This window comes from Onthophagus taurus, chromosome 5, assembly GCF_036711975.1.
Source record: "Onthophagus taurus isolate NC chromosome 5, IU_Otau_3.0, whole genome shotgun sequence".
NCBI lineage: Eukaryota > Metazoa > Arthropoda > Insecta > Coleoptera > Scarabaeidae > Onthophagus > Onthophagus taurus.
Genome location: NC_091970.1, coordinates 9,965,716 through 9,990,429, shown reverse-complemented (window position 1 = coordinate 9,990,429; position 24,714 = coordinate 9,965,716). Strand labels below are relative to the sequence as shown.

General features: G+C 33.7%; 1 protein-coding gene across 5 annotated transcripts in view; it reads left to right on the top strand.

Moving 5' to 3' along the window:
• The window catches only part of LOC111419220 (prominin-like protein), a 79,098-nt gene that overhangs the window by 48,752 nt on the left and 5,632 nt on the right, over positions 1 to 24,714 (top strand). For 4 of the 5 annotated variants that reach the window (XM_071196103.1, XM_071196105.1, XM_071196102.1 and 1 more), the window contains 9 exons: positions 355 to 758; positions 1,100 to 1,367; positions 15,978 to 16,165; positions 16,222 to 16,386; positions 16,438 to 16,556; positions 16,619 to 16,642; positions 16,718 to 17,587; positions 17,644 to 17,967; positions 18,020 to 18,178. In XM_071196103.1, the coding sequence (XP_071052204.1) occupies positions 404 to 758; positions 1,100 to 1,367; positions 15,978 to 16,165; positions 16,222 to 16,386; positions 16,438 to 16,556; positions 16,619 to 16,642; positions 16,718 to 17,587; positions 17,644 to 17,967; positions 18,020 to 18,178 (2,472 nt within the window). In that variant the 5' untranslated portion in view covers positions 355 to 403. The remainder of the gene's footprint in view (positions 1 to 354; positions 759 to 1,099; positions 1,368 to 15,977; positions 16,166 to 16,221; positions 16,387 to 16,437; positions 16,557 to 16,618; positions 16,643 to 16,717; positions 17,588 to 17,643; positions 17,968 to 18,019; positions 18,179 to 24,714) is intronic. The other variant, XM_071196104.1, reaches the window with a different exon arrangement.

Genomic DNA, 24,714 nt, shown 5'->3' with positions numbered 1-24,714 from the left:
TGTTTGTTAAAACAATTTTTTTCTAACTTGAAATTTTAATTTAAAAAAAAAATTAAATGTCATTTTGACAGAAAATAATTTAAAACATAACCTCGCAAATTAAATTTAATTCTCCGATAATTGTTTAATTATATCATCATCATTTCTTTGAATTAAACATTTTTTAAAAGTCTAAAGAAGGCATGTATATCGTCTGATAAAATTAATCATGAATTAGTAGAAAAATTCTTATGACATCATTGTTATGTTGAAATCAACCTTATTACATTACATTTATCACCAACAAAATAAGCCTTTTAAAAAGTACAATTGAAAAGATAAACAGTACTAATCACGTTTTAATTACATTTTCAGATTTAACATGGTTAAAACTTGAACGAAAAATAAATCAAATACTAAGAAAATGAAGACTAAGAAGAAACTGAAAGAAGATGAAAAGACAAAAGTCTTTTTAAGAGCGAAAATGAATCTTTTAAGCGTTTTAATTGCATCATTGGTGCTTTTGTCGAGCGTTTTGTGTATCGGAGGAACTCATCCGGGCGGTAGTTTTGTTCGGGATATTAGTAAAATCAGCAGAAATCTCGATAGGGCACTTTACAATGTGCTCGAAGACATCACGGGACCCGTTTATACCCCAGTCAATATCTCTTCCACTTATTATTCTTCGGCCAAATTTAATCCGAGAGGAATGGCGGGACTTTATAATATCACCAATATTTTTATGGACATTTTAATCAGCAAAGATATTTATCCGGAAGGTAAGAATTAAATTTGATTGCGTTTAATGACTGTACCGGAAGTGGTTTAAACCGGGAATCCAGATGTTTTAAATAAAAAAATAGAATTCTTTTGTTTCATTTGGATTCACCTTGAATTTCTTTTGAATTCGATGAGCTTTTTAAAGCGTGACCTTGCGCGATGTCGTGTTGTTGAGTAACGGTACCACAACATTTTCCTGTCGTTGTTATAGTAATTGTAAACGCATTCGAAATGTAAACAAAATCGAGTTAAAACGGAATTGATTTCACGTTTACTTCGAACATTGTTTTTATGATTTTATTAATTAATAAAATTTAATTATGATTGTTTTTTTTTTAAGGTTTAATCGAAGTATCAAAAGGCGAGATAAAATTGGCTCCAATCGAAGATCAATGGCAAACCCTTTTATCTCAATACGCCGGTCTTTTGGTGATTATAATAATCGTTTTATTGTTGGCGATTTTTATGCCAGTTTGTGGATTTTTCTTTTGTTGTTGCCGTTGTTGCGGTAAATGCGGGGCGAAAGCCGAACCGTTAGATAAGAAAAAGGATTGTTGCAGAAAATTTATATTGGCCACACTTTTAATTGCAGCTGGAACGGCTTTATTGTAAGTATTTTTATGACTTTTTATTATTTTTTGTCGTAACCTATCGTTTTGTGGATGAATAAGTTTGACCTAGAGATAAATTTCTTTTTATGTCACTTGGAAAGCGAGTTTAGCGCCATCTATTAGAATATTGGGGAAATAACATACATAGTGGAAATGTGCTAAATGCTTTAAATCCTTATTAAGTTATTGTTAATAAGTTATTAATCGTATTAGTACTTGTTTAATGCGAAAAATTACTACATAAATTTTTTAGCAAATACTCATCATTTTTGTTAAATGGTTCTAAACATTTTCAATGACTATTACAGATTGAATGAGTTTCTGGAATACCATGTTTAAGATCAATTATTTATGACTTTCTTAATAGTTATTGTTAGCAAATTCCAAATATAACTTTTAAGTGGCATTTAAAATGTTTTTGACGTTTCCTGCATTGTGGGAAGGTGCTCCATTCTGTTGGAACTACATTGCGACATATTTGTATTGGTACACCATCAAAATAATCTTCGAATTCTTTCAGAACAAAATTGGCATATCTCTCTATCCCAGAAGTACTCATTTTTGCTATTAGAAATTTTGTTATTATTCGAATTAGATTCATCTCTCAAAGTGTTAAATTTAACACATTTAGATTGCTATTAAGCCAATTACAAAATATCACTCTCCTGCCAAAAACACCTTCTCTTAAATCTTGTACTAATTTAACTTTAGATGGAGTCATTTCATGTTTTTTATAATAGAAAATGTTTTGCACAGACTTATTCCTATATCAGTCATTGTTTAAGATTGTATTCCAACAGTAATCAAGATCTTCCTCTTTTTTTAAATTTGTTTTTTCTTTCTGGTGTTAAGTTGCAAGTGTAGGTGATAAGATAAGGATTATATTTCGTTTTATTATATTGTTTTTTATAAGTAATTAGGATTATTAGTCAATATGGAATTGTGTAGAAATAAACACGCGTGTGAAGTTGGCCATAGATTTCAGCCATAGATTTTAAACTGAAAAAAATGCGTGATCGGGGTATTCAATAAAAACGATTTTCCAGGAATATAAGAAATGGTTAGGAAAATTTTCTTTTTGAATCTGAAGTAAAAGGGTACCAGGAATACGATGCCGTTGAAATTAGATCGATTAGAAATCCCGAACAGGCCGAAATTTGCGAATGTTTGAAGAAAATCGGTTTTTCCGGAAAATAGGAAATGATTAGGAACATTTTCTGTTCCAATTTAGAGCAAGAGGCGATCAGGAATACGATGTCGTTGAAATTAGATCGATTAGAAACCCCGAACAGGCCAAAATTAACAATTGTTTGAAGAAAAATGATTTTCCAGGAATATAAGAAATGATTAGGAAAATTTTCTTTTTGAATCTGAAGTAAAAGGGTACCAGGAATACGATGCCGTTGAAATTAGATCGATTAGAAACCCCGAACGGGCCGAAATTAACAATTGTTTGAAGAAAAACGATTTTCCAGGAATATAAGAAATGATTAGGAAAATTTTCTTTTTGAATCTGAAGTAAAAGGGTACCAGGAATACGATGCCGTTGAAATTAGATCGATTAGAAATCCCGAACAGGCCGAAATTTGCGAATGTTTGAAGAAAATCGGTTTTTCCGGAAAATAGGAAATGATTAGGAACATTTTCTGTTCCAATTTAGAGCAAGAGGCGATCAGGAATACGATGTCGTTGAAATTAGATCGATTAGAAACCCCGAACAGGCCAAAATTAACAATTGTTTGAAGAAAAATGATTTTCCAGGAATATAAGAAATGATTAGGAAAATTTTCTTTTTGAATCTGAAGTAAAAGGGTACCAGGAATACGATGCCGTTGAAATTAGATCGATTAGAAACCCCGAACGGGCCGAAATTAACAATTGATTGAAGAAAAACGATTTTCCAGGAATATAAGAAATGATTAGGAAAATTTTCTTTTTGAATCTGAAGTAAAAGGGTACCAGGAATACGATGCCGTTGAAATTAGATCGATTAGAAATCCCGAACAGGCCGAAATTTGCGAATGTTTGAAGAAAATCGGTTTTTCCGGAAAATAGGAAATGATTAGGAACATTTTCTGTTCCAATTTAGAGCAAGAGGCGATCAGGAATGCGATGTCGTTGAAATTAGATCCTTTAGAAACCCCAAACAGGCCGAAATTTGCGAATGTTTGAAGAAAATCGGTTTTTCCGGAAAATAGGAAATGGTTAGGAAAATTTTCTTTTTGAATCTGAAGTAAAAGGGTACCAGGAATACGATGCCGTTGAAATTAGATCGATTAGAAACCCCGAACAGGCCGAAATTTGCGAATGTTTGAAGAAAATCGGTTTTTCCGGAAAATAAGAAATGATTAGGAAAATTTTCTTTTTGAATCTGAAGTAAAAGGGTACCAGGAATACGATGCCGTTGAAATTAGATCGATTAGAAACCCCGAACAGGCCGAAATTTGCGAATGTTTGAAGAAAATCGGTTTTTCCGGAAAATAGGAAATGATTAGGAACATTTTCTGTTCCAATTTAGAGCAAGAGGCGATCAGGAATGCGATGTCGTTGAAATTAGATCGATTAGAAACCCCGAACAGGCCAAAATTTGCGATTGTTTGAAGAAAAACGATTTTCCCGGAATATAAGAAATGGTTAGGAAAATTTTCATTTTGAATCTGAAGTAAAAGGGTACCAGGAATATGATGCCGTTGAAATTAGATCGATTAGAAACCCCGAACGGGCCGAAATTAACAATTGTTTGAAGAAAAACAATTTTCCAGGAATATAAGAAATGGTTAGGAAAATTTTCTTTTTGAATCTGAAGTAAAAGGGTACCAGGAATACGATGCCGTTGAAATTAGATCGATTAGAAACCCCGAACAGGCCGAAATTTGCGAATGTTTGAAGAAAATCGGTTTTTCCGGAAAATAGGAAATGATTAGGAACATTTTCTGTTCCAATTTAGAGCAAGAGGCGATCAGGAATACGATGTCGTTGAAATTAGATCGATTAGAAACCCCGAACAGGCCAAAATTAACAATTGTTTGAAGAAAAATGATTTTCCAGGAATATAAGAAATGATTAGGAAAATTTTCTTTTTGAATCTGAAGTAAAAGGGTACCAGGAATACGATGCCGTTGAAATTAGATCGATTAGAAACCCCGAACGGGCCGAAATTAACAATTGTTCGAAGAAAAACGATTTTCCAGGAATATAAGAAATGGTTAGGAAAATTTTCTTTTTGAATCTGAAGTAAAAGGGTACCAGGAATACGATGCCGTTGAAATTAGATCGATTAGAAACCCCGAACAGGCCGAAATTTGCGAATGTTTGAAGAAAATCGGTTTTTCCGGAAAATAGGAAATGATTGGGAACATTTTCTGTTCCAATTTAGAGCAAGAGGCGATCAGAAATACGATGTCGTTGAAATTACATCGATTAGAAACCCCGAACAGGCCAAAATTTGCGATTGTTTGAAGAAAAACGATTTTCCCGGAATATAAGAAATGGTTAGGAAAATTTTCTTTTTGAATCTGAAGTAAAAGGGTACCAGGAATACGATGCCGTTGAAATTAGATCGATTAGAAACCCCGAACAGGCCGAAATTAACAATTGTTTGAAGAAAAACGATTTTCCAGGAATATAAGAAATGGTTAGGAAAATTTTCTTTTTGAATCTGAAGTAAAAGGGTACCAGGAATACGATGCCGTTGAAATTAGATCGATTAGAAATCCCGAACAGGCCGAAATTTGCGAATGTTTGAAGAAAATCGGTTTTTCCGGAAAATAGGAAATGATTAGGAACATTTTCTGTTCCAATTTAGAGCAAGAGGCGATCAGAAATACGATGTCGTTGAAATTAGATCGATTAGAAACCCCGAACAGGCCAAAATTTGCGATTGTTTGAAGAAAAACGATTTTCCCGGAATATAAGAAATGGTTAGGAAAATTTTCTTTTTGAATCTGAAGTAAAAGGGTACCAGGAATACGATGCCGTTGAAATTAGATCGATTAGAAACCCCGAACAGGCCGAAATTAACAATTGTTTGAAGAAAAACGATTTTCCAGGAATATAAGAAATGGTTAGGAAAATTTTCTTTTTGAATCTGAAGTAAAAGGGTACCAGGAATACGATGCCGTTGAAATTAGATCGATTAGAAATCCCGAACAGGCCGAAATTTGCGAATGTTTGAAGAAAATCGGTTTTTCCGGAAAATAGGAAATGATTAGGAACATTTTCTGTTCCAATTTAGAGCAAGAGGCGATCAGGAATACGATGTCGTTGAAATTAGATCGATTAGAAACCCCGAACAGGCCAAAATTAACAATTGTTTGAAGAAAAATGATTTTCCAGGAATATAAGAAATGATTAGGAAAATTTTCTTTTTGAATCTGAAGTAAAAGGGTACCAGGAATACGAGCCGTTGAAATTAGATCGATTAGAAACCCCGAACAGGCCGAAATTAACAATTGTTTGAAGAAAAACGATTTTCCAGGAATATAAGAAATGGTTAGGAAAATTTTCTTTTTGAATCTGAAGTAAAAGGGTACCAGGAATACGATGCCGTTGAAATTAGATCGATTAGAAATCCCGAACAGGCCGAAATTTGCGAATGTTTGAAGAAAATCGGTTTTTCCGGAAAATAGGAAATGATTAGGAACATTTTCTGTTCCAATTTAGAGCAAGAGGCGATCAGAAATACGATGTCGTTGAAATTAGATCGATTAGAAACCCCGAACAGGCCAAAATTTGCGATTGTTTGAAGAAAAACGATTTTCCCGGAATATAAGAAATGGTTAGGAAAATTTTCTTTTTGAATCTGAAGTAAAAGGGTACCAGGAATACGATGCCGTTGAAATTAGATCGATTAGAAACCCCGAACAGGCCGAAATTAACAATTGTTTGAAGAAAAACGATTTTCCAGGAATATAAGAAATGGTTAGGAAAATTTTCTTTTTGAATCTGAAGTAAAAGGGTACCAGGAATACGACGCCGTTGAAATTAGATCGATTAGAAATCCCGAACAGGCCGAAATTTGCGAATGTTTGAAGAAAATCGGTTTTTCCGGAAAATAGGAAATGATTAGGAACATTTTCTGTTCCAATTTAGAGCAAGAGGCGATCAGAAATACGATGTCGTTGAAATTAGATCGATTAGAAACCCCGAACAGGCAAAAATTTGCGAAAGTTTGAAGAAAATCGATTTTCCCGGATAATAAGAAATGGTTAGGAAAATTTTCTTTTCAAATCTGAAGCAAGAGGCCACCAGGAATACGATGCCGTTGAAATTAGTTCGATTAAAACCCCCGAACGATCCGAATTTTGCGAAAGTTTGAAGAAAATCGATTTTCCCGGATAATAAGAAGTGGTTAGGAAAATTTTCTTTTTGAATCTGAAACAAGAGACGACCATGAATACGATGCCGTTGAAATTAGATCGATTGAATACTCCGATCACGCATTTTTTTCAGTTTAAAATCTACGGCTGAAATCTATGGCCAACTTCACACGCGTTGTTTTCTTCCATAACTTTGTACCACCCTTCTGGTGAATAGATCCGTAGCGCGTATTTTCTATGCCTCTTCTCTATTAAGGCAAAGTCACGATCAGATGGCAAGTGAGTATGTCCACTTCTAAAAAGTTCTCTCTAATTAACTGTAGCCAGAGAGATATTACGACCCAATTTTTGTTTTGACCTGGGTAGTTATCCGTAAATATTACAAGATCCTCCACACCAGGTTTAATATTTTTCAAAATTTTATCAAAATCACCTCATCCACTCCTCTATTCGTTAGTGCAATCATGAATACTCAGATTATAAAGTCAAATCTTTCGGCAGTAAAAAGCTGTTCCTGCTTTTATCTTACATTCTTCTACTTCGCTTTTTAATAAGCTTTGCATTGCAGCCGCTCTATTTTTGTGCAAAATTGACTATGTTTTTAGTTTCTGTAATTCCTGCTCATCCTTTTCATAAGCAACTGTACTGTTAGATATTTTCAAATTAAAATCGTCGCAAGTTTTGCAAGTGTCACATTTAGGTAATTTAAATCCAATATTAAATTCCGTACAAAACACAGTTTAAATAGGTTTTCTCAAAATTGTCAGTCCTGCAGTTTGAACTCCCTGATTTTTTTTGCTAACGAGTGCATGAACACTCATAAATTCGATTTTGCAAAACCTTATGTGTTTTCCAGCAGCAGTCACAAAATATTTTGTGTTAAAATGTCTGCTAGATTCTTGTTTAGTTTGTTTTTTACGATACGAACGTTTCTTAGGTTTTAACTGAATACATCCAAAGAGGTAACTATTCTGCAAGTCGTAAGATCCTAGATCCCAGAATTCCTTAAATACTTTTTCATGACATCCTTCTAGGAAAGTCCTACATTTCTTTTTGCACGCACAAGGCGATCCCAATTCACGAGCTTATTGGTCGATTCACTTGTATACTTTTTCTTTTCGTTCTCACGTACATGTTCGTGTTTCTGTGCCTCCATTTAGATTTTGGAGCACACTTTGACTGGATTGCTATTTATTTCCAATAAAGGTGCTAAAACAGTTGTTGGCAGAAAAGAAAAAACAATGCAAAAAGATGATTTGCCAATATTCTGAATCTGCATCGAGATCATAGACATAGACACATTAATCATCTTCTTCACTAATATCGTCGTTAATTTCACTGATTTGTCATTTGTCTTAAGCGCGCCGTCCATTTTGTTGGGTTGTCAGTTTCTAACCTGCAGATTTTAATGCTGCAGTGTTAATGTAAGAATGAGATTTTGGGACATGTTCTGTAAGAATAACTTTGTACAAATTTTTATGCAGCTTGTCATATTATGGCATGATGAGAAAATAGCAAAATCTCATTTTTACAGAAAGTGTATTTTGTCACATTCTAGCAATTAGCCCTTCAAATAAAGAACATTTCTATCAATTTTGCCACATTCCAAAACTGAAAATAATATAAAATCTAACGTTTTTCCACTTTCTAGTGATTGGTTACAAATTGGTTTAAGTGAATCATAGACGAGTCCTCAATCAGTAGCGCGATGGATGACGTTCCAGCTGATTATATAGGAAGTGACTCAAAGTAATCTGCTTAGTAATTTGCGTCACTGATCAATTTCTTTTCAGTAGCTTCGTGTGCAAATGCCCCAACACTTTCCTCCTAAAAAAATGTGACGCCAAATTGTGATAAAGCAATCCACACTGTTAGCTTAGAGGAATTTTGCGGTCTTTCGTGACAATTTTTGGGGTTATATTAAGCCCAGTGAGGTGAAAACGCGCTTGGTCACTACTAAAGAAAGCTGCGCCTAGAGTGTTATTTTATTTTTTTATTTATTTATTTGTCTTTGTATCCAGTTTATAGAAAGAAATTATAGAGAAATTAATAGTAAACACTATGTATATAAGGTAAACAAAAACAAAAACTCCCGTAACACGCCATATAACTAATTTCTATTATGATCAGTACCAAGCAGCTGGCGCATGGGGGTAACAGCAAAAACTGAAAAAAAGTGTTTTTAGAATGTTATTCATAATTGCTAAGGTGTATAACTGTTTAATAGTAAATAGATTGCAGATGGGAAAGTACGGGGCCTATGCATCATTATTTTTATAACACCTTTTTGAGACGTAATTAATTTCTGAAGGTAAGAATCAGCTGCAGAGCCCCATGCCAATATGCCATATTGCAGGATTGAATGTATAACTCCAAAATAAAATATCTTAATAGTTTTGAAATCGCATACATGACGTAATCTTTTGAACATGTAAGTACTACGCCGAATCTTGTCAACCATCCTTGCAATATGAGCATTCCATCTCAAATGATTGTCAATTAATACACCCAAATAAGTAGCAACTTGCACAGATTGCAATCTACCACACAACAATCATTTTCATGAATTGGAAGGCTAGAAAAGCTATTAGTGGTATCCTTTCTGATGGTAAATCTCATAAAATATGACTTGCTATCATTTAAAATAAGTTTACTGCTATTTAGCCAGTTGTTTATTAATCTCAAATCTGCTATAGCTTTATCTTCAACATCCGCCCAAGAACGGCCTTCTACAAACAGAACGGTATCATCCTCATAAGAGATTAAGTCTCCATTGAGTGTTAATGAAAGCAAGTCATTTATATACAGGGTGTCCCGCATCGATTGTACAATACTGCATCAGCGTATTCTCTGATCGAAAACAGACAAGAAAAGTCTAATAAACATAGGTCCGAAAATGGACCAATTTCGAGATATTCAAAGTTTTAGTTTCATAAGCTGACCTATTGTAAACATCATTAATTCTAACGATTTAGATGCAGTAATTATATGATTACCATGGTTACGATGGTTAAGATAAAGTTTAATAAATAATAAGATAATATTAAGTTAATTAATAATTTAACAAAACAAGTAACAAAGATTGTCGAAGAAAATCGTTCAACCAGCATAAAAACAACGAATATTTAACAAATTGGAAAAGATTCATGTCATAATAAATGTTCGCATATTGAACATATATGTATATATATAACATATATATGTATATATTGCACCATTTACTTCTAAGCACAAACGGATACGTTTTCTAAATGAACTTCTAATGCGTTCAAAGATACCAGGAATTTGTTTTACTGTGTCAAATGCGTTACTAATTTTATTCTTCAAATCCTGCACATTTTGAACGTCTTCAGAATAAACAATTTGTTTTAAATGTCCCCAAAACCAAAAATCTAACGGATTTAAATCTGGTGAACGAGGTGGCCCTCCTCGGCCAATCCACTTATTGCCAAATCTGTTATTTAAGTATGCTCGAGTAGCGCGTGCATAATCGTGCATAAAGTAGCAATCTTCTAGAATTTGTTGAGGTAATTCATCAAATGCCTCTGTAAGGTCATTTTGTAAAAAATGTATGTAGGCATCGGCTGTCAATCTCTTTGGAACCTATAACTCCAGCCCATACATTAACACTGAATCGCCACTGATCATGAGTTTCTAGTATTGCATGGGGATTTTCATCGCTCCAAACGTGCGCATTATGAATATTAAAAATTCCGCTTTGAGTAAATGTTGCTTCATCCGTAAATACAATGTTTATGGGAAAGTCGACGTTTACTACCTCTTCCTGTATCGCCCACCTACAGAAAATCTCTCTTTTTTCGCCATCATTTTCTGTTAGAGCTTGAACGGTGTTGTAATGATAAGGATAAAGCAACTGCTCCCTTAAAATGCGGTGAACGGTTGTTTTGTTAATGTTTTCTTGTGCAGAAATTCTTCTAATGCTGGTTGAGGCATTTTCATCGACTCTTCTCAAAACTGCTTCTTCTAATTCCACCGGCCTTGTGTAATGTCTCTCCGTGGAATGGCTGTGGGTTACGCTTCCCGTTTCTTTTAATCTGAGAAATAGTCTGCTAAAGGTGTGACTATTAGGCAATCGTCTGTTCATATCCGCCATCTCTTCCTTGGAGTAATTAATAGCAGCCATACTTAATAGTTTTATTAAATTAAATAGTAAAATAATAATTTCGTGAAGTATTATTATTTTTTTTTGATTAGACAACTTATCGTAATCATAGTAACGACTTAATTATTATAAAAACAAATTTAAATTCATGATGTTAACAATATCAACTTATGAAACTAAATCTTTGAATATCTCGAAAATGGTCCATTTTCGGACCTATGTTTAGTCCTATGTAAAAACATCATTCATCGATACCGAACAGCTGAGACTTTGACCAATCCTCACATATTGAGATCTCTCGTGCAGATAGTCCCACATTAATTTCATAGGTGTACCTCTCACCCCATAAATATCGAGCTTACGCAACAAAAAACTGTGGTCAACCGTGTCAAAAGCTTTAGCTAGATCCAAAAAAACAGCTAGTCAAGGCCTTGATTTCTCAAAACTATTTTTAACTTTTGTTGTAAGTTCCGCAATGGCATCACTTGTTGATTTACCCTCAGTGAAGCCATATTGATTCTTAGAAAGAATACTATTTTCATTAAAGAAATTTGTCAAATGTACTTTTAATAATTTTTCAAAAATTTTAGCGAAATTATTTACTAAAGAAATAGGTCTATAATTACTTACACATTGAGGATCACCACGACCACAGCCTATTTAAAAGCTTCTGGAAAATAACCTAACACAAAACATCTATTAAATAAATTGGATAATGAAGATGCAATCAAATGAATAACCTTCTTAATAAGAATCATCGAAATATTATCGCACCCGGCCGAGTTGCTAATCTTTGATTTTTGAACAATATCCATAATTTCATACTGATTAGTAGGCGTTATAAAAAATGAATTCCCACAACGTTGAATACGTTTGAGATCCTGATCATCAGATACATACAAATTTTTCAACAATTTTTCCGCAACGTCTCTAAAGTACGTATTAAACTCACTCGCAATACCCAATTCGTCATATAAACTGACCGACAAAAAAAAACCGGCCACTATAAATTTGCCACAACTTCAAAGAAAGAAATTTTCGTTCAGATTTTAATTTGAGCATATACGGGATGAGAAAAATGAGAAAAACTTTTATTCTTGAAATTTGTAACACCCTGTGGGGTGCAGCTGCTACAGCAGAGGGCATTACCTGGAATCAAACAGTAGCCCAATCTTTTTTGAGCATTTTCTTTTTTTATTTACTCTATTATCTCTGTTACTAACGAAGATGCAGCATTTTAAAGCGATCGCCTGTGAAAACAATATGAGTGACAATAGTAGCTGATGACCGTTTTATTGTTCTAAGCAATCGTAGAACGACAACTGCATAAGCTCAGCATCGTCTTCAAATGGTGCGTGTTGTTGATGTCAGTGAGAGAACCATTCGCTGAAAACTTGCTAGAACTGGTCTGGCTGCAAGAAGGCTGCCAAAGGGCCGAGGCTGCTTCTTAGATATCGACGTGCGCGTCTTCAATCTGCGCGCTTACATATGAATTGGGAGATCGAGCAATAGAGGAATGAGTAGTGCAATGGAGGTCCTTTTTACGGATGAATAATGGTTTTGTCTACTATCACCCGATAGTCAGGAGCGAATATGAAGACGTTGAAATGAAAGATTTGTGGACTATACAATTATGAAACTCGAAAGTTTCGATGATGGTTCTGTGATGGTGTGGCCGGGAATTTCCAAAGAAGCCTATACAGAATTTTAATCATTGTTAAAAGTGGCGTCTTAAATCACTGACCTTGAAAACTAAAACTGGGCACCCGAAACAGTTTTTCAGAAGCACTTACATTTTCTTAGAATTACAGAATTGCGTACGTCCTTCATTATTGTAAACATCTGTTCTCAGTTCTAATATGCAGTAAAAACAAGGACACATAAACAAGAAAACAAATTTAATTTAATGTAATAATTAATAATAACACGAAAATTAATAACGTGTGTGCCCCCCACGAGCCAAAATAACGTCATGTAGTCGACGCGGCATCGAACTGATTAGGTTTGTAATTGATTCCTGAGGAATTGCGGTAAACTCTTCTTCAAGAGCAATTCGTAACTCCTGAAGGTTGTCCGGTAGAACAGGACGACGACGAATGCGTCTCTGAAGTTGATCCCAAAGATGTTCGATAGGGTTAAGGTCCGGGCTGTACGCTGGCCACTCCATCCGTTCAATACCCACCTCATCAAGATATTCGCTAACCACACGTGCTACGTGCGGTCGCGCATTGTCATGCATTAGTATGAATCCGTCACCAATAAAATGGGAATAGGGCACGACAGCTTCTTGCAGAATATCTTGGATATAACGGTGGGCATTTAGCGTGCCATTTTCAACAAAGATGAGCGCTGTATGCGCTTCTATCGAAATACCCGCCCATACCATGACCGAACCTCTATGGAAAGGTACTCTTTCCGAAATTGTGCAGGTCGCAAACCTTTCATTACGACGTCTCCACACTCGTTCTCGACCATCAGGAGACCGGAGACATAATCGGGACTCGTCAGTGAAGAGCACTTTACCCCATTGTTCCATTTCCCAATTCGTATGTAGGCGCCCAAATTGAAGACGTGCTCGCCGCTGTCTTTTGGCAGGTCTTCTTGCAGTTAGATCACTTTCAGCAAGTCTTCGACAAATGGTTCTTTCACTTACGTCAATCCCACGCACCATTTGAAGACGATGCCGAGTTTCTATAGCAGTCGTTCTACGATTCCTCAGAGTGTTTAGCACAATAAATCGATCATTAACTGCTGTTTTCACTCGTCTTCTACCGGAACCTTGCCGCCTAGTAAAATTTCCTGTTTCCACATATCGGTTCCAGGCATCCTGAACTGTTGTTCGGCGTATACCCAACGTATGGGCAACGTACCGCTGACTTTTGCCATCTTCAATTAAACTAATAATACGCGCAACATCAGTTATTGACAACGGCATCTTTGACAACTGTCAATTTACTATTCGAAACAACTGACATACGCTACTTAGCGCGTCACCTTAGATTTTGTATGCTTGTTTGTCTTGTTTTCACAGGCGTTCGCTTTAAAACACTGCATCTTCGTTAGTAACAGAGATAATAGAGTGAATAAAAAAAACAAAATGTTCAGAAAAGATTGGGTTACCGTTTGATTCCAGTTAACACCCTCTGCTGTAGCATCTGCACTCCACAGGGTATTACAAATTTCGAGAAAAAATGCTTTTCTCATTCTTGCACCCTGTATATGCTCAAATTAATATCCGAATAAAAATTTCTATCGCAGGATTATTACAGAAGAATCAACCTTTCGATCAAAAAAGGAATCATCAAAATCGAATGAGTGGTTCGCGAGAAACCCAGCTTTGAAATTGTGGCAAAATTTTAGTGGCCGGTTTTTTTTGCCGGTCAGTTTATCTTAGTATCGTAATTTATTTTTACCAGTTAATTCCTTGCCACAATTCCATAGCCGTCTGGTATCATTTTTCAGTTTACAAATTTTTCGAGAATAATAATCATACTTCAAACTGTTAATGATTTTTTTTAACATAGTATTATATTGCTTATATGCTGTTTTAATCTGGTTGTTTCTATCATCCAATCTGTACTGTTTATACAAGGTATCCCTAACATTTATAGATCTTATCACTCCGTCCGTAATCCAAGGCCTACGCTTCCTGTTTTTGGCAGGAATTCTCTTTCTGAAAGAAGCACCGTCCCTGTGATTAGTTATTTTGTCACATATAAATTTAATTGCATCATCAATATTCAAAGGAAGATTTGCGAAATCTTGTGAACCCATAGTGCTAATAAACTTGTTATAATTAATTATGTTCCTGTACCTATTAGTTTCAATATTCTGATTACTATCACAACTATCAGGGAAATTCAGCTGTAAAAACACAGGACAGTTGTCAGTAATTTTTGAATGCGATATTATTGATAGCAAATTTTCCCGCGGGAGAGAAGTTTTAACAAAGATGTGATCCAAACAACTTTTACTATTATTAAAAATTTTAGTATAATCACGGATATAAGGCTCAAAGCCAGCAGCGGCCGTTACATCCAAATAGAGAGCAGGTATCTATCTCTAGTGCAGAAGGATTTAATGTATAAATTTAAGTTGTCAATAAAGGTATTAGGGTTAAATGAAGGTGATTTATAAATTCTCGTGACACCAAACCGACTCAACCCCAAGTTAAAGTCAATACGCAGAAACTTGAGTCCACTAACATCAACGCAGTGGGACTCGTGATCAATAAATTCGTTCACGAGAATAAGCACGCCATCATTTTTATTGAAATTACTATTGTTATAATATGTCTTATAATTATTAAAGCTTATCTCACTCACATGCGCCAGCTGCCAAGTCTTAGTCAGAACAATTACATCTAATTGAAATTTAATGGAACCTACAAAAACTCCAAATCATTGAGGTGTGCGTTCAAACTTCTAATATTTAAAGACAAAATGCGAAAATTGCTTATTCGGCCTACAAAACTATCAAACGTGTCACAATTCACATTCTCATATATCCATTAAAACCTAAAAAACCTATTACAAAGAAAATCTAACAGAAACATCAACAATCAAATTGAAGACTGACCGACCTTTTTCAAGAGGTCCTGTTCAGTATCAATTGAAAGCGCTGGAGAATTTTCATCCTTCCTGACCATAACTTTATTCCTGAACCATACAAACTTGAAGCCATTGACACGCGCTGTTTTCTTGGCCAGCATTAGCAGCTTGTTGTTTAGAGGTGTAAGATGTTCATTTAGAAAAATAGACTCACCAATTTTCAGGCCTGGATAGAAAGCATTAGTCACGACTAGTTTCTTTTTAGCAAGTAACGCATCCCTAGATGATCTTCTAGTAAATTGGGCTATAATAAGGGGCGTAGTATTTTTGTTAGTTTTCAAACGATGTGCAACATCAACTTCGTCCGGATCCAAAACAACATTTAGTTGAAATTTCTAATCAAAATGCAGGATTCTTCTTACACTGCGGTCTGATATGTCTAATAAAATAGTTCATTTCATTGGTTTTAATATTTGAGTTAGCACTTTACTAAAAAATGTTTCATTCCCTTTATAAAGTTAAAAAAGTATTCATCCACAAAATGAGAAGTTTTTAATTATAATAACCTGAGATCTCTAACATAATTTTCAAATACTCACAAAACATTTATTTTAAGATTTGGAGTGGTTTGTTCGTTCGTAACAACCCAACATATGCGAGATGGTGGAAATGATTTAGTTACAAATGTAAGAACTGGATTACAAGATGTTGATACTTATTTAAATACGACGGGAAAAGAAGTGCAAATTTTGTTAAATAAGAATTATGGAGAGTTTAAAGATGATTTATTTGAAATTTTAGATAGTAAGTAATTTTTTAAAATTCGTTTTTTTATACTTTTAATTTGATGTAATTTTTAGAAAGTAGTTCAATCGTTTATGACCAACTTGCGAAATATTCAAATGCCGTCGCGATGACTCAAGTTTCTTCGATTGTTGAGGGTTTAAAGGACATCCAAAGTAATTTAACTGAAATGAAAACGATCACGTTTTTCTTAAGAAATCATGCGTCACAATTAAGCGACGGTAAAAAATTTAATACAAATTAATTTAAATAATTAATAAATAAAATTTTAGCGTTACGAAAAGTTAAACGGGACTTAATCCACGCTTTAACCCAATGTTATCAAAGTAACGAATGCTCCAATTTATCAGAAAACATTAACAAATTAGAAATGGACGTCGATTTTAATAGTGTAAGTATAAATTAATCCTAAATCAACTCGAATTATTAAAAATCTAATTTATTTACATGCAGTACTTAGATAGATATTTTCCTAAGGTAAAAAATTTTCGAGGATTAAATTAAAAAAGTTGCTTTAAAAGAATAAATTTAAATTATAATTTTTATTTGTAGTTACCAGACGTAACGGAAGGGATGCAAGATTTAAACAGCATCTTGCAAGGAAATATCGTCGAAAGTATTGAGGATGGAAAATCGCATTTAGAACAAATAGAAAAAGAGATAAGTAAAAAAGTTGATAAAAGCTTACAAGACGTAAAAAACACCGTAACTCAAGCGGGGGCTCAAATAACAAATAGCGTATCAAATATGACTTCCATGTTAAACGAAATTTCAGATTCAATCCATAAAAATACGAATGGTCCATTAACCCAAGCTGATAAATACATTCGAGATTATCTCCCATATGGTTATTATGTCGGAATTGGAATAAGTTGTGTTCTTTTAGTTGTCGCACTTTTAGTTGCTTTCGGATTAGTTTGCGGAATTTGCGGGAAAAAACCGGATCATTACAACGACGATTGTTGTAATAAAAGCGTTGGGAGTCGCTGTTTAATGTGCGGAGTTGCTATTATGTTTTTAACAACGATCGTTTTGGCCGTTGTTACGATCGTTTGCTTCGTTTTTGGCGTTTTCGGCCAAAGATTAGCGTGCGACTCTTTAAGAAATTACAACGAAAGCAAAGTTATCGATATGATCGACGAATACATGGATTACGATAAATTATCGATAAAACACGTTTTGAGTAATTGCCATCAAAACGAGACCGTTTATAACGTTTTCCGGTTAGACTCGCACTTTGATTTGGACAAAATCACCCAAAATTTTAATGATTACAACATTAACGAAGTTTTGGACAAATTACAAAACGATATCGACGTTAACGTTGAGATTAAGATCTTATCAGAAGCTGGTAAACAAAATTTGGAAAATTTGGCAGCCTCTAAAGTTGGAGATATTAATTTTGGGAAATTCGTTGATGAGGTAATAAAATAATTTGATTTAATTTGATTAAATTTGATTAAAAAAAATATTTTTAGCTTGATCATAATTTAACGACGGTGGATTTAAAATTTTTAATCGAACAATTAGATGCTGCTATTCAAGCTGTTGAAAGGCATCGAATACAAGACAGTATACAGAATCAATTAAAAAATAGTAAAATGCATTTAGAGACTTATCAAGTAAAATTGGTTGATCCAATGACTGAAAATGCCGAAAAATTAATCGATATCGCTAAAAATATGGAAATTAACCTTAAATTCGGACACCTTACTTTTAGCGACGCCATAAATGGTTTAATTGGTGAAGTTAAAGAAGCTGAAAAGGTTTTGCGCGAAAACGGAACTCATTTATTAAAAGATGTTAGTTTGATTTATTATTGTTTTGGGGAGTATTAACGTTTAATTTTTTTAGATTGCGACCAATTTTACGATTGCAATTAAGAACCAAGTGGATGGATATGTAGATCGCGTCGTTTATAACCTGAAATCGGAAATAGGTCAATGTGGGCCACTTAGCAACGTGATAAATGCGACTTTAGTGTCGACATGTGATCAAATTATACTTCCAATGGTAAATTTTTATTATTTTTTAATCATAATTATATAGAAAAGTACAAAAAAAAAGAATTAAAATCAAATTGATTTTAATATTTCTCACAAGATGGTGCTTTGTAATGTAAAGGTTTTAAAATGTATCAAAAGATGGCGCTTTTAACCCATTCACTGCTAATACATTTTTTAATAGTGCTTACAAACTCGGTATCGCGAATTGAAACTAAATTGGTGGTTGAATTTGTTATATATAGGATAGTCTGCTATGATGGACAAAAAGTTATTGTATATTCTAGGATTTAAAATAATGAGATGCCTTAATAAATCCACCAGTGGACTAAAAATCATGGCTATGACGAAAAAAGTGCAAATCTGTTAAAGGTCATGCAAAAAGCATTAAGCATTAATTAAAGTGGCAAAGTGTGGGCTAAACCACTCTTCAGCAACCTTTTTGTGTTCAAGGAACACCTACTAAATCAAGAAATTGTAGAGGTACACCAAAGAAAAAAGTGTTCAAGGGTCACACTTAGAAAAATGACTTAATTTTTTCTGCTAATAACTCCAAGTGTTTTACTATCAAAGCCTACACCTTTTTTTCTGAATTGGCAACCATGACGTTTAGAAACATTTCATTACTGCCATTGGTTTTAAACAGAGAAGCAAAATCTGATCCTTGTGTCTCTAAAAATGTCTGAGTTTCAATTTTTAATTCGTAAATCCTAAAAAGTACTTTTCGCGAGAAATCCATTTTCTGACACATTGCATTAAACAGATGAGACTTCAGAGGTCGCGATTTTATGTACTTGACAATTTTGACAACTTCTGCATAAATGCTTATGCAGTTGTGCCATTCCAAATTATACTCATTGTAAGTATTGGTCTGTTACTTGGAATATTTCTTCTCCAGTAGTAGAACTGGGTAGTGGCAGACAAAATAAAAAGTCCTCTTTTATTTCATATTCGTCAGTGTTCCTCACATTTGAGATGTGATGCGCAAAAACTCCACTAAGCCTTAATTTTTCACTTGACGTTGATTTAATGTCGCAAAATGTCATTAATGCGATGTAAGATCGTATCTGCTGATGCAGGTATTTTTTCGATTTCCTTACTTGGCTAATCATAACCTTGGCAACTTCTTTGCAAATAGGTAAAATTAAAGTTTCAGCGAGAGAATGAGACTTCTTAGATTTAACTGGCATATTAGCTTGCTTTTTGCGCTATGTCTGATGTTTTGAAAGACAAACTCGTGAGATGCTTTGTCTTTTTGAGCTACCGAAGTTTTTCCACAAACAAGACATTGATGGCATGATTTGTCTCCGCAATATATAAAGCCATAACTTACATAGCTCTCATCATATTTTCGATTAATGAGCTTAGGTTTTTTTCTACATTGACTCTCATTTATTATGTATAAGTGTATTAACACCATAACTTTCTGATAAAACTTGACATTTTACCAGTATGCCGCGGAACATTGGGCTAGACAACGCTAGATGTCAAGAATAGCAAAGCGCAGTATGGACGAACTCCCAAAAAAATGGATAGACAACATAGAATTACTTAAAACAGATGGTTTGAGATGACCCACACAGAATCATGAAAATATATGAAAGAGGTCTTTGTCCTGAACTAATTGTTCACTTAGAATTCTGAAGAAAGAGGGATCTTTAACGCCAGCAGTCTAAATTTTCATAAAAACACCAGATGTTGGTAATGCACTACAGTAATTTGTTATTAGTAATTTGCCAAAACACATCCTCTAACGCCGTTCTGTTGTTAATGGTCTACATATACGATTTTAAGTTATCTACGACTCTTATAAGATACAATTTAATGTTCAATTTTATGGTATAAAAGTTTGGACAGAAATTTAATGTTCGCTTTGAATATGTCAAAGATCTGCGGATCACTGCTAAGTGTAAAAAAAGTCCAAAAAATGAATTCTGGCCAGACTATGAAATTAAACAGATTCATATTTAATGATCATTTCACAAAACTCATCATCAGCCAGGTGATGATGAGTGTTTTTGCAAAATTTAATGCCTTTTCTTTTAAATTGTTTCCATTTATAGATATATTTTGTGAGTTACACTGCTCTATTCATTTTGTTAAGCAATCTTCCAAAATTGGAAATTCTGATGATTCATCTAAAAGTTTATTTCCTTCTGCTGAACCTCAAATTCTTTTATTAATTCATTCCTACACTTTCCCGACATACATGCATTAACTATTTTTATTTTATCATCAACCATATCTTTGCATTACGACAAATACTGGAGAAGTGTACGGAGTATAATGCAGAAAAACATCATATTTTCGTGGACTTCGGCTGCACATCCGACCATACTAAGGTCATCTGGTAGCAATGATAGGTTTAATTCTGACGAAAGTTTCTTGTAAAGTCAGAATATTAGGAGATCTATCTAAGAACTTTGAAAGCCACGAAGGGATAGCGACATGGGCTGTCATGTCTGCTTTTTAACATTGTCCTGGAAAAGGTAGTAAAAGACGTAAGCTTTACAAAGTAGAAAACTGAGGCGGAAAAGGTGTTCTTACAAAGACCAAGTAGATAGTGACAAAGGCTGGCAGTTGAAACATACCAGAACGAATAAAAGTAATTTTTCCAGCCTATTCTTTTTCTTGCTATGTATCTACGAAAATGTGCTGAAGACACTGAGGCTGATAAGATCCTAACAGCAACCTCACTCAGATTGGAGCTGCTACACATGGAACTGAATTCCACCATGCAACCACCTGCATTCATGTTTACTACACTGGTCCACAAGAATCTTTTTGTCCACAATCCACCATTTGATTTATAATTCTCCAAATCTGCCATTACATCAAAGTGTAAATAATTCCTTGCGATTAAATACCTTTTGAAACAATAGGATCCAGAAAGTCACGAATTTGTTGTACTTGCACCTAGAAAGAGTCATCTAGTAAACGAGTTTTTATATCTTTGGATAAAGACGTTGCCTTTTCGTGAACAACTAAAGTTTGAAGACTGACTTTGTTGGATATTAAGCTTTCCATGCAATAGAGATGAACTTTTTCGTTTTGTTTATTTCCACAAAATAAATTATTTATAATAAACCCTATTATTTTTAAACATTATCCAAAAATAGTGTCTCTTAGCTTTAAATTAAGACATAAATAATTTTTTAATTTCTCAAAATAAGGTTGTTATGATTTATTTAAATTTAGATTTTTTTGGCATTTCGCAAATTGACAAATTTTCATTAAAGACTCGTTTTCTGCAAATTCTTTATAACAAACATCATTATACCTCGACGTTATAGGGTGATTATGCAGAAACTATCATTTTTCACATGGTAATTTGAAAATAGTTTTTTTGTTCCAAATTTTGTTTTTTAATACACCACAAACACGAACTTTTGTTCAAAATGAACCTTGCAACGTTCAAGATCAAACAGTTCAATTATTTTCTAGCCAGAATTGACTTGTTTATGTAAAAACGATATGCAGAGGAATGACGAGATAAGCAGAAGAATGATTTTTTAATTTGATACGGCAAAATAATACAATATTAGGCATAATATGCATGTTAAAACCAAAACAGTGAATAGGGAAAACTAAAATACAAACTTGCTTAAAACAAAAGAATATTCAATGCAATAACGAAAAAACGTTAACGTTTTACACTTGAACAAGCAGCTTCTTGATCTTCGTCAGAATAAACGTCTTCAAACTGTAGCTTGTTTTGAACTTTTATGGAACCGCTGATATATCTGCTTAAAGGAGTGTCCTCATCATCACTAGACGTGTCACTAGAAGATAGTTCATCATTAAGCCCAATTTTGTTGAATTCAAGGGAACCAATGAAGTATTTTTTATTGCCGTTTATGAAAGTGCTAAGTTCATAAAAGTTTAATCTGATGCTACTTTCATAATCTTCTTTTTTTATTTGGTGTACTTTCATTGTTCCTCTAAAGGTTTGTAGCAAAACATTCTTAAGTTTTTGGGACATTTCATCAATTTTGTCTGCATCAATCTGATAGTAAGTTATGTTCTGAATGTTTTGGCACAGGTTATTCAACATAGCTTTTATTTTGACCATATCTGCTCCTTGACCAACCAATCTATCTAACGTCCTTTTAGTAACTCCTCCTATCCCGTCAGGTGCCCCCTTTCCGTGACCAGCTTCTAAATAGTTCCAAGTAAAATTTTTTACTTTTGGGTGCAATTTTGGCAACTCGATTGCTAGGAAATAAAACATGGTTTTATTACGGTATTGAGTCGACGGTGAGTCATTAATAAAGTGAAGCGTATCAACTGTTGGGTAAGAGTTTGTTATGCACTTTATTATTGGGTCTAAATGCGCCCAAATGGCCGGGACATTATGTAGAAGCGATTCTGATAAAGTGCAAAAGCCTTGTTGCTATACCAACATAACAGTATGTAGAGATATGTGTTTTCTTGATCCTTCGAAGTGGAATGCTTGTATCTCTTCTGCATATTTCATGTTGTAGTTTTCACTAAAATCCATGTGAATAACCGCCTCGGTAATTCGAAGATTCTCTTTAAGTTCTTTGAGTTATTTGTACTGATGTAAGGATCTGCCTTTGTGCTTCAGAAATGGTATAATACTTTGTTTAAAATCAGCTATAATATCAGAAACCTGGCATTCAACTTTCTTCTTTGATGTCTTTCTAACCTGCTTTTCTTTTTGTGATGTCTTGTCAACATACGTGCATTTTTCTGCCATCCATTTGAAGTAGTAACTGCGTTCCCTAGGGTTGTATTCACGGAATGATATTTGCATAGAAATACATTTATCGCATCTCTCTAGAACTGGTCATTCCTCTGTGCCTGTTATCAGTCCTCTGGATCTCAGTAATCCAGAGGAATGGTGCCAGAGGAATGACGACTTCTTCGTTTATTAGTTTTTAGTTTAGGAAATTGGATGCATCCTAACCTACAAATTGGTCCACGGAAAGGAAACTCATTATTTCGTATTTAAATGAGGGAATGGATGCAACAATAATATAAATAAAGTAAATACACTTATCAGAGGAATGGTCAATCTGTGTGTGATATTAACAATTTGGGAACAAAATGTTAAAAAGAACACGTATTGTTTTAGTTCGACAACATTTGCTTACTGACACTCTGCAAGAACTAGGTTAGGAAAAGCATATCTGGTTGCGTGCGAAGACATATCGCCATCTACCATCATATTATTTACGTACTTCTTGCGAGCCAGAGGAATGACCGCTAAAGGTGGTAACATAGTTTCTATCATCTTTTTGAGGGGAGTTTTAAAGTGAAACATATTTTTATATTAGTTTTACTGAAAGTTCAGGTTTGCTTAATCAAAATGTAAAATTACAAATGAAGAATGTTAATAGATTTTTGTCTAATATGTACATAATGTTAGACGTCTCCAGTTATAACATGCCAGAGGAATGATATTTTGACATGATTTTTTACTATAATTTAATAATAATAAGTATGATTTCATTAACTCTTTAAGAACTCAATATAGCTGGTCTATACTTTTCTAGAAACAATACGATATTTGTAGAAAGTAATTTTTTGTCGAAATTGTTACCGGTAACAGCAAAAATGATAGTTTCTATAGAATTACCATATAATAAAATAGAGTCTTTTAGCTTTAATTTAAGATATAAATCACGTTCCAACTCCTTAAAATAAGCTCAATGCGAATTTTTTAAATTTACACTTTTACTGAATTTACAAAAAAACGGGTTTTTCCATAAAATTGTTTTTCTGGAAATTATTTATAATAAACCCTATTATTTTTAAACATTATCCAAAAATAGAGTCTCTTAGCTTTAAATTAAGACATAAATAATATTTTAATTCCTCAAAATAAGGTCGTTATGATTTATTTAAATTTAGATTTTTTTGACATTTCGCAAATTGACAAATTTTCATTAGACTCGTTTTCTGCAAATTCTTTATAACAAACCTCATTATACCTCGACGTTATAATAAAATAGAGTCTTTTAGCTTTAATTTAAGATATAAATCACGTTCCAACTCCTTAAAATAAGATCAATGCGAATTTTTTAAATTTGTATTTTTACTGAAATTGCAGAAAAACGGGTTTTTCGATTAATCTGTTTTTGAGGAAATTATTTATAATAAACCCTATTATTTCTAAACATTATCCAAAAATAGAGTCTCTTAGCTTTAAATTAAGATATAAATCATTTTTTAATTCCTCAAAATAAGGTCGTTATTATTTATTTAAATTTTGATTTTTTTTTTTGGCATTTCGCAAATTGACAGATTTTCATTCAAGACTCGTTTTCTGCAAATAATTTATAACAAACCCCACTATATCTCGGCTTTATCATAAAATAGAATCTTTTAGCTTTAATTTAAGATATAAATCACGTTCCAACTCCTTAAAATAAGCTCAATGCGAATTTTTTAAATTTACACTTTTACTGAATTTGCAAAAAAACGGGTTTTTCCATAAAATTGTTTTTCTGGAAATTATTTATAATAAACCCTATTATTTCTAAACATTATCCAAAAATAGAGTCTCTTAGCTTTAAATTA